Source organism: Cariama cristata, unplaced genomic scaffold (assembly GCF_000690535.1).
Source record: "Cariama cristata isolate BGI_N322 unplaced genomic scaffold, ASM69053v1 C11588222, whole genome shotgun sequence".
Lineage (NCBI taxonomy): Eukaryota > Metazoa > Chordata > Aves > Cariamiformes > Cariamidae > Cariama > Cariama cristata.
In genome coordinates, this window is record NW_009646191.1 from 1 (window position 1) to 11,045 (window position 11,045).

General features: G+C 44.5%; 1 protein-coding gene across 1 annotated transcript; it reads right to left on the minus strand.

Annotated features, from left to right (window-relative positions):
• Positions 1 to 1,681: 1,681 nt before the first annotated feature.
• On the minus strand, positions 1,682 to 10,486 carry LOC104168231 (germinal-center associated nuclear protein-like). The gene is made up of 12 exons (XM_009708752.1): positions 10,284 to 10,486; positions 9,898 to 9,966; positions 9,105 to 9,239; positions 8,501 to 8,654; positions 7,780 to 8,038; positions 7,340 to 7,437; positions 5,576 to 5,966; positions 5,165 to 5,422; positions 4,313 to 4,442; positions 3,102 to 3,308; positions 2,323 to 2,473; positions 1,682 to 1,840 (listed from the first exon to the last, which is right to left on the minus strand). Exons 1-12 carry the CDS (start codon positions 10,436 to 10,438, stop codon positions 1,682 to 1,684), a joined length of 2,166 nt encoding a protein of 721 aa, XP_009707054.1. The 5' UTR covers positions 10,439 to 10,486.
• Between the last annotated feature and the right edge of the window lie 559 nt (positions 10,487 to 11,045).

Consider the following 11,045-nt stretch of genomic DNA (forward strand, 5'->3'; position numbering starts at 1 on the left):
TGGGTTCGAATCCCACCCTCGTCGGTGCTCTTTTGCTGCCTCCCCGAGTTCTCCCATCGCACCCCGGAGCTGCTGCGAGACGTGAGGTCATGGGGCAAGGCGACACGGGGCCTCTACGGCACTGCCACCCCCTTGCCGCCGGGCACACTTGGATATTTTACACTAGAGACCCCAGGGATTAAACAAAACCGCAGAGTTTGAGACCATCCTGCAGCAGGAGCTTTGGCATAAGTCAACGAGGCAACTGCACATTTCAAGCCACTAAAAATTTATTAGGTACAAAACACATTTGCATCAGATGACACGAACCATGTCCCAAAAACACTTTTGGGTTTTTACAGCTGAATTCCAGGTAAACTGAGAACATCAAATGGCAGCACAGGAGTAAAGCGTGGCTTCACTTTGCTTGCGATCAGTGAAAGTTAACTCAGCCCAACAAAAGTGCATGTAGTATGAACGTCCTCAAAACAGAATTTCTTCAGTTTACATTTCTTGTTTCAACTTAGTATTACGCTACCAGTGCTATTCTAGGTTTAAGAGAAATAATACAAATGCTATTAAAGAAAAAAACCCAAACTATAAAAATCACTTATCTGGAAGGCAGCTGACAGATTTGGACTACTGAGAATTTCAGACAAAATTAGAAGCAAGTCAGACAACTGGTCTCCAGCAGGCAAGACAGTGTTTACTGCCAAAGCTGCAGTAATTTGTATTTCACCAGGCAGAAGCCTCTGTCTGAGAAAAACCTGCTGATACTGTAATTAAAAAAAAAAGATTAATTTTACTGCAGTACTGCGGACATGAAGAACATCTTCATACTATTTACTGGGAATCAATATTAAACTAAAAACAAAGGTCTTCAACTTCCAAAGCCACAGCTTTTTAAATACTAGAGAATGCAGGTAATCTACTCTTCCCAAAACAGGAAAATCATTTCTCCATAGCTGTTTACTGAAGACTGAAGAAAGTGTCCTGCTTTCCAGCATGACAATTAATCCGTAGAATAAGCAACTCCTCTGGTTTTAATGCCATAAATATTCAATAAGATAAAACTTGGGCCCAGCAGCACAAAAATCCTTCTGGATTTGCACTGAGCATCATTAAGTACAAAATACGGCCAAGTGTTGCATTGACTCAAGAATGACAGTACTGACATTCCAGGGCAACAAGACACCAACTTCAAACCACAGTGCAGCTGCATGGTAGCTTCTGCGTGAAGCAAGAAAGCAAGCACAGAGCTGAGACAACATCTCGGGGACTGTGTCCATGGAATGCAATTCCTCTGATGTTCCCAGGGGCCACTGCTATGTTATAGTTTTCTCCTGGTGAAGCTATGTTTATCCATGATAAGAGCTCATAGAAAGAAAAATCGCCACTAAGTGTCAATTTAAGGCCTTCCAAGAAAAGCACTTGACTCCTCTCCATGCCTGTGAAACAGAAAAGGAGGGAGTCCCAGACCAGCCAAAGCTCAGCAGCGAGCCAAAGGGACACAGCGAGCCACGACATGCCATCTCTGTGGAAGGCAGCTGTGCGAGAAGGGCCCAGGCCCCCTCATCTGCTCTGTGTTCTTCTCCTGGGAGGACACGTGCTTTTTCTGGAATGTGCTCCAGGACCTCATCTGTTCAATCACCTGGACCTGGATTTCTTTACCAGATCTCTTGGTCTGTTATCTCAGCTCTGCTCAGATATCCACCATGTCCACCAGAGCAGACAGGTGGAGCTCAGAGGCAACTTCACCCTCCTTGTTTGCCCTGAGGAGCTGCTTCAAGTGTTTCAGTCTGTCCGACAGCATGGGGCTTAGCTCCTCCACCAAAAGCTTGCATCCCTCTTGACTCCCAGCCTGGGCAGAAGGAAAAGAGACGAGACTAAGAAAGCAGTATTACCCAGTAACAACGAGGAACTTCTCAGCTCACTGGCTGTTCCCCCACTTTTGAGAACGACCATGGAGATCAGCATGCTCCCAGCCCTGAGGAGGTAAGGCAAAAATAGCATGTTCTTCTGTTTCTGGTCCCAAGCCTTCCTTCAACTGGGGGAAGCTGACCCACAACAGTGATTCTCTAAGTTAAAAGTGCAGCACCACAAGGGATACCGTTATGACTGCCAGCAGCAGAAAGCATTAACACCTGTGAAGAACTTAGTCCAGATCTGCAGAAAGCATTCCCCTCCCTGGAAGGGAGTTATTTCGAAGGCGTAGTTTTTCAATTCTTTATTCCCCAACACTGCACACCAAGGTAATTCCCACTAAAGGTTTTGCAACTACAGGAGGTGTGCCACCCGCACCCCTCAGAGCTATAGCTAATTCTCAGCACTGCCCTTTCTTACATCTTGAGCAGATGACACAGGACTCTTCATCGACGGACAGGTGACAGTTGGGCTGCAGACCAAAGACTGGGGGAGGTAGAGAGGAAGACCTAAGAAGTCACCAAGGGGCTCAGTGTCCTCAGCTAGACATTGCTGCAACTGTTCTTCAAACCTGGACAGAAAGATCAAGAGCACCAGTCAGATTGCAGCCCGGCTTTGTTCTTGTAACTAGTGGGTTAACCAAGAGTTTTGGGCTCAGAAGTGTCTGCAAGAAAGACCTGATGTTCACAGTCATTTCCAACAAAGTCTGACATACCCCACTGCTATGACAAAAATCCATCATAGAAGACTCTGGTACAGAAAGGAACCACACAGACCGAAGACACCCAACCGATGGGGAAGGCAGAAGAGACAAGAAACCCTTGGGCCAATCTCAAAAGCTTTAGTTCTTCAGCTTTGTGATCTGCATTGCTACAGGCACCAATCTGACATCCCACAGTGGACTTTATAGACATTTGTCTGCAGGACACACTGTTCTGCTTTAGTTTTGATGGCCTGATTGACCACAGACAGTTTCCAACAGTTCCTCAAAGCTCCAAGTATTTCTACCATCCTGGACTGTTCCTGTGATGCAAGTAGGAGCTAGCAGGGGACTGCACTGATGTGCTTGATGAAACTGGAGATAGTCTAGGCTGTTTCCTAGCATCGTTAGACTTCAGCTTCCCATTACGTTCAAGTTAGAAATTGTTTTCAACCCTGGGCCGGAGCTGCAAGGAAAGGATGTTGCTCTGGGAACTTACCTCCTGCTTTCTATTTTCTCCAGCTGCAACTGTGCCAACAGACGCTCTGGGAGAAGTTCCTGGGCTGAGGCTGTGTCTGTGACTGCATCTGCACTTGGAATGCTCTTTTCTTGAGCTAACAGCATGCTCATGTCAGAACCATATTGACCTGGTATCATGGAGATGCTATAGGGTTTCTTAAAAGAGTTGGGAGATTTTACCCTTGACCTGAGGGGGGAGGAAAAAAACCAAACACAAATAAAAGCACAGAAATTGGTATGACTGTGGTAATTTTCCGCTACTAGCTTGAAGTTTGGAAATAGCAGGGAGCAAGAATTGATCATTTGGAGACATAATTCCCTTGTACCAGGATTCAACCTACCACCACCTACATGTGGTATTTGAGAAGAACTAATCTGACAGGGGGCTGGGATTCACTCCAAAGAAAGTTATCTACCCAACATCTCCTGCTACACAGCAGAGCAGCAGCTAAGCCTCCTAGAGGGAAGAGAGAGAGAGTGGCTTCACTCTGAACAAGGCTAGGAAAGTGAGCTAGACTCTGGAGATTTCAAATATTTTAATGCCACACAGCTCTAAGGCACTCCACCCCCCCAACCTCTAGCATTTTCTCTTAGCAGTGGGACCTTCCTGATGCCTTCCCACAAGCTGGGGACAAAGTCTCCTTTTGAACTCAAAAGGCTGCAAAATTAATATGTAATTACCAAAGAGAAATCTGCAAATCATCTAACATGTAATTAATTCATCTGTCAGGTTCACACTGCAACCGAAGGTGAATGAAAGGGAGGGAGCACTATTCAATAAAGGGCATGCTCATGATTTATTTCTATGTTCTTCCCCCAACCTCATGCTGTTTTTTCTCCATGCTTTGTGTACTTAGAGTACAAGTCTAATTCCAAAGCCTCAGCAGTGTTTTTTTTGGCAGAAGTTAATTTCCCCACTTACACCACTTCAAGCACTCCCAGCAATCCATTTCTCTGAGAGCTCAGTAACCCTGCAGAAATAAAATCTCCTTTCTACCCTGTTTCAGCACACCCTTGTACATCATTTCAAGGGAGATGCATGCAAGCATGTTCTGGTTTTCAGCATCGTGACAGCACTGTATGTTCATCATAGAGGCTCTGAGGAACTTCCTTCGAGTTCACCAAGCAACTCTGATGGCACAATGGACAGCTGAACGCTACTCCCACAGGCAGTGCGAGCAGCCACCTCACCTCTCGTAGCCTCGCCGGATCTCCTCCTGTGTGCATAGTCTGGCTTGTTCCCATGAAAAAGGGAGAGTGAAGTTCTTTAAATGCTCCCTGAAGAAGTACACACGAATCTCACCATCTTCACTTACTGCTTCTGTGAATAAACCCAAACGCAATGTTTATTATTAGAACGATTCTCCCCTTCAAAAGAAAAGCTCAGTATTAAAAAGCCAGTTTGGGGAAAAACTGTGTGTTCATTTTCAAGTAGCTCTAAGTTGTAATCCGCATGTAAAAAGGAGCCTTCTTGAGCTGATTTACTGTTCAACAGATACCAGATTACTGGGAAAGACTGTAAAATGCTGCTTTATCTTAATTTTAAAAATTCCAGTGTATCCAAGTTCAGTGTCCGGCAGGTTAAGTAGTCATTTCACTAGAAGAGGCTCTCTGTAGTTAAGCCAAACAGGGCACCAAAAGACCCCCCAACACTTGAAGTTGAAAGCAAACAGAATCCGAGACAAATTTCATTAATTTGGAAGTGCTCATTAACAGTGGCAGCCTGCCATCTCAGCTGACCTGAGCTTACATGACTTCCAAGGGACCAATTCTTGGCCTTTGGTTGAATGTAAACCCTCTCCTACTGGGAGAGGGGGGATGAAAGATTCTGACCACACAGAGACAAAATTTTTAATCACAAGCTCAAGTCAAGTCATAATCAACACACTCCAAAGAGAAGATAGATGTTCAGCAAGCACAGCAAGACCGTAGCTCCCTCCCTGCTACATACCACTCGCTGCCATGCATCAAGGCACCATTGTCAAGTTATTAAAGACAGTTATGCAAGAAGTATCATCCATGTTCTAGAAGGATGCACAATACCTGGAGCAATAGGCAGTTTGGGTTGTTTCCAGTCTCTCAGTTTATGATCAATGCAGACTACCAAGATATCATCCCAAGGGATCTCATCAACAGAAGGTCCATCTTCATCAGAGTTCCCAGATGTTCTGTTTTTCCACTTCTGGTAAGTTTTGCTCAGCAGATTCTCCACTTGAGACTGGATCAGTGGCTGAGTATGGGAAGAACTAGCAATCTGAGACACATACTGAAAAATCATGCGGCAAACAGGACGCCAAGGAGCTATGGGGAAAAAAAAAAATACAACAAAGTAAGTTGCAAGAATTTGTGACAGAGCCAAACTACCCACCTTACGGCCTGGAAGCTCAACATGGCGCAGGCACATCTGAGAAAACGACGTGCTGCCAAGAGGATATTGCAGTGTGAAGTACATACCACCTAATGGAGGCAGATCTAGGTACGGGATCTGGAAGGACAGCACAGCCTTCTTCAGCCAGGCCAGGTGATCAGGCGTGTTCCATTGCAGGTGGGGCAACACCTTGTTACCCCCAGGCTCTGAAAACTCGGTAACAGGCCAAGACAAGTCACTAAGGTGCTCGGAGGATGCCACATCCGAAAGGAACTGCAGCACGCTGTTGTACAGCTCTATGATGACCCCAGGCTCCTGAGATGGCAGGCCAGCTAAACGCCTCTCCTTCCAGTCATAGTAGAAGCGCTTGCCAAATTCACCATCAATCCCATCCTCAATGTACTCCCGAAGGGTCTGACTGCAGAGCTCAAGCAAGTCAGGGCACTGGGAAACCAGCCAGCCCACAGCTGCAGAGATCTACGACACACAAAACATGGGTGGTTGGAAACTGCTCCGCAGTGATCAGAACACAAAGGATTCAATCCTGCAACCCTAAGTTTGACGTAACACTATTCAAGATACTATGTAGGAAAATACAAGCAAACCAACCACTGTCATCCTGATATTTGCAACAATAATTCTCCAATTAGGTGGTCACAAACTAAACTCATATGCAGCAGGCTCAGGAACAGACAGAAAGAGGCTGTTCACACCAGGTGCAGTCATGCAGTGGAATTCCCTGATGCAGGACAGTGGGGATGCCGAAAACTTATCTGGGAGAACTTGGACAGATTCACAGAAATTAGCCCATGGTGACTATATCCAGAGAAGCCATGTCTGATCCTGGCAGTCCTTGAACTGCAAAGAGATGCAAGCTGTGAGGGTTTGGTGGGGAGCATCACTCTGGGCTTGTCTTGTTCTCACCTTTTTTCTTAGACACCTTCTTCAGACACCTTGAGAAGGGAATACAGGGCCGGAGCTGCTTTTGGTCTGAGTTAGCTTGGCTCCCCTTGGCCATTACCCTCTCCCACCTCTCCAAACCACCCTGTTATGACTCATACATAAAAAAAAAATAAAAAATTTAGACTTATAACTATCATTTTCCATCATGGGTTTTTGAGTCGTCTCCAGGCTGCTATTGCCAAGCGCACAGCAAACTGAAGGACAAGGGGAGAAGCTGGTGTCTGGAGGCTGTCAGGGAGAGATCCATACAATCCTTCTTCACATATGTAAGAGGACAGAGGCACCCCTCAGTCCCATCCACCAAGAAGGAATAAAACTGGGTGATCTCACAGCAGCTAGAAGAGCTACAAAGGGTCCTTTGCATTTTAGGACTGGGAGCTTGATGGTACAAAGGCTTACCCACCACCACTAGCTCTCGACTGTTAGGTAGCAACTGTACCCCTGCTAGTCAATGCAGGCAGGACAGACAAGAATGGATTTATATAATCCACACATTTTGGTCTCAGTGCAGTTTTCGGTATCACACAGATGAAACTATCTTTTATGTAGCAAATGCCATTGACCTCCAGTCAGTTAAAACTGAAGTCATAAACAATGGAAAAGTAGCAGAAATATTTCATTTCAAAATAGTTCTGGTTGATGTTGGAATCACTGTTAACAAGCGAGCACCCGACTCCAGCAAATTCAGGTATGTGAAAAAAATGGTAAGAGAGCTTTTTGAATAAAAACTATGTTACAGAAACCTCAATGGAAAAAATATCCTGTTACACAAGACTCAGTTGCAATTTAAGCTACTGAGAACACAATCATTCCTTATAAGGCATTAGTAATGGAGAGGTTAATGATAAACCAGTCAAGTATCTCTTCATGTGAGTTGCTGTTCTTACCCTTCTGGTGCCTTGTAAGTCATTGATACAACCTGGGAGCTCAACAATGGTGTAGTCTGAAATAAGCTGGGCTGAAATCAAATCCTGCAGCATCAAACCTTAAAAAGAAGAAAACCCGCCATATACACACAGAAAGAACACACCTACTCTGACCACACTCCGCATATATTCACAGCATCACTTCCCTCCTCCATCTTTGCCTGCATACTCTCAGGATCAAATATCGCATGCAAAGGAAAACTGGAAGCCAAAAGAAAGTTCATCTCTTTCCATATTGATCAGTTCTTAAGGCCTCAGGATTTCTAGTAAAGCTTTGAGAAGTACTGTACTTCGCAGTCTCTCCCTTTACTAGACGACATATTTGAGAGACTGCACTAGCCGCAACAGTTCTACTTGGGGCATTCACATTGTTTTTTCAAAGCACAGAAATAATTACATACCTTCTTCAACTTCTTTCTCTGCAGCCTCCTCTTCCTGCCCGGGGACTAGAACCACCAGCGGAACTATTGGGTGGAAAGGTTTGGCCTGAAGCAACTGTTTCAACTGCAGCAAGGCCGAAAGCCAATAAACATCATCTTCCGCAACATCTTCACTCTTAACTCGAGGGGGCAGAAGAAGAATGAGACCACTGGTTCCAAGCAAGTCTTTTTGCATCTCAGCCATATCAAGCTCAGCGTCAGAGAGTGTACCATGTGCCACCTACACGAGTAACAAAGATGATAACGTTTAACGTAGCTAAAGCTAAACCAAGCTATTTTCATACTGAAATCTGCGGTTTACTATCATTAGAATTCAGCTTTGACATTAGTTACCAGAAACTCTACAAATCCTAAGACAGTGAGCTGTTAGACAAACACGGATGTATCCAATAGATGCAGGTAAGCACAGAAGTGCACTTCAGCACCTGATTTGGCACCAAGAATTGAGATGATTGCGGTTCTAACTATTGCACTGTATTTAGACAGGTATTTACTCATTTGACTGGAAACAAAGGAAAAAAATCCATCTTTTGTCAGACCTTTTCAATAACCCATTCTTCCCAGTATCATCCCCCTTCACCTGACAGGACACAGCGTGAAAAGCCTCTGCACAAGAGCCACTGGAAAAGAGCACACCCTGCTCTTACAGCCTGTTAGGTATCATGAAATCGTTTGTACCTACCTTTATACACACACTGACTTTAACGCTTCTGCTCCCTTGCATGCCAAGAGAATTAAATAATGTCAGCGTTTGAATTTTGCCTTCTGCACGTGAAGTGTTTTTCTTCCAGCTTTTGTCTCCCATAAATTTGGCTTTCAACCAATCCACCAGTACCCTAGCAAACAAGAAAGAGTGGGCTTTTGTGGTTTTTGTTTTAAAAAAAATGGCATTTTAGGGTTTTAACACAAACACCTCTAAGACACCACAATCTATCGTAACCCCAAACTTCATATTGCTTGGATTTTGCTAAATAGCTATTAAATGTCCTGAGATTATCCACACTGCTACATATTCTCAAGGTTTTCTGTTTTCAGTATAAGCAAAAGGAATCCAATGAACAATGTCAGAAGATACAGACCACTGCAATAAATTGCAGCTGTATTCTTTAGAGTGCTCTGGAGGCAAAAAAAACCAAAACACAAACTACAAAAAACCACAAAAAACCCCACAAACCGGAAATTTGACATGGCATGGGAAAAAATACATCAAGGACTGTGTATTACTACTCTTCTTCTATTTGACTGCCCTGTTTAAGAAAGAGACCCAGTAATCAACTCTTACTTACCTGTTGGGATCATCCTCTGCATATTCATCATCATTTGGCAAAACCAACAGCACTTTCCAAAAAACCTGTTCTTGTCGAACTGGAATATGTTCAGTGATTAATGAGACAAGATCCAGGGGAGTCCAAGCTAAATCACTTAAAGAGAGACAGAAGCTGGTGAAAAGACCCCCCTAGTGCTCATTCCCACCTGGGGAATGTTTTTCTTGCTTTGAACAAGTTACAATACTGTAAGTAGCTACTGTCCAGTTCAAACAGTCCAAAATTAGACCCAATTCTTTAGATCTGTTGCCCATCTATTTCACCACAGACCAGATGCCTTCAAGAATCACAGCTGCTAAATCTGTTACACGAGCCTTACTTTGGGGATTGTGGGACCATATGGGTATTGCTTCATTTCCACGCTGCTTCAATACCCTGCTCCAATAAGACGAACCTTGAGAAGGCAGACCTCCTGCTGCACTTTAAACATCTAGATTAATCCCTTCGTGCTACAAGCCAGGCCAGTAACAGCTCATTTACTCCCCTCCCCCTATACACCATCCCATCCAGGTACAAAACACACCCACAATATCCATCAGGTAGGTAAAGTTACACCCACAGCAATAGGATCAGGTGGCCTAACACTTTCACGAATTTATCTTGCAGTTTCCCTTATCTGGAAAATACTCCCAGAAGCAAGGCTGCAAGTGGGCACTCGAGTACGATTTACCATTCCTTACCGACATTTTCAAGGTCTCTGGCATTTCTGTTACAATTTGCTTAGAAAGAAAACAAGGATTAAACGCCAACATACCTTAACAATTGCTGGTAGAAGTGCTGAACTTTAATTTCATGCACTGTCTTGTTTCTCAGCCAATTCAATCTGGAAACAAAAGGGCTCTGGTTGTAATTTTTGGTATAAAACAGGTACTTTAACCAAACTTAAGACAGACTCACTAAGACCTAAGAAATACTACAGACACTTTAGAAAGCTGCCGTTAATAGAAGAATGGTTCCTTTAGGTTTGCAGTCTTTGTCATGGCATTTGTGCAGAAAGGGTCTTTTTGGAAGTATTTGAGAACAAAGAGCTTTGCAAAACCATTAACATTCACAATGAAGGTCCAAATAGGGCTACTTTGTAACTTACCTTCCAAAAAAATCAAACAGATTGCCAACTGCTGTCACTGTAAGTATCCTCACCTTGTGCAAGAGATCCCCAGCTTTCCTCCGTTCCCCAGGTTCACAATTCTTTTGCACAAGTTCTCCATGGCTATAGGCCACTCAGCACTGGGAGACAGTGCTTTCAGTTTATTTTTTGGATCTGCGTAACAGGGAGCAGCTGGAAACGCCCTCATTTGATGTTTCAGCTTTGTTCGAGCTGCCACTGCCTCCCTCCACCTTTGGAAGAGATAAACAGGTCACATTAAGAAACTCATCTGCAGATTACATAGGTTTTCTCATCTTTGCTTTTCAGACTGGATTGGGCTCTCAAATACCCCGTAAATCATAGTCTGCCCAGGGGCGAGTGCGAGGCGGTGCACGCGAGTGGTGCAGCGGACTCAGGCTGTATTTCTGCACAGTCGCAAAGTCAGAGCTCAAACAGAGCATGCACAGGATGAGACTTGCCAACTCAACACATGAAGTGTGCAAAATGGTCAGCCTTGCGCCCCATTCAAAAGAAACAATGCAGACAAGAGGGAGCAGCCTTCTGCTTAGCAAGCTGCACTTGCTCTCAGTGGCCAGAGAGATCACGGAGGGAAGCAGGATCGCCACTCTTCCCTTCCTCAGCTGTCCTAGCTGTGTTCCTCAGGCAGAAGTGCAAGCACATTTTTCCTTCCTCATTTTCAGCGTGTTTACTCCTAGCACATAGAACATTTTACAACGACCCGTTATAAAGCTTCCCTGATATCTTCAAGCGCTTGCTGAAAACACTTTTGCAACATCTACTGCAGTGAGAAAGGT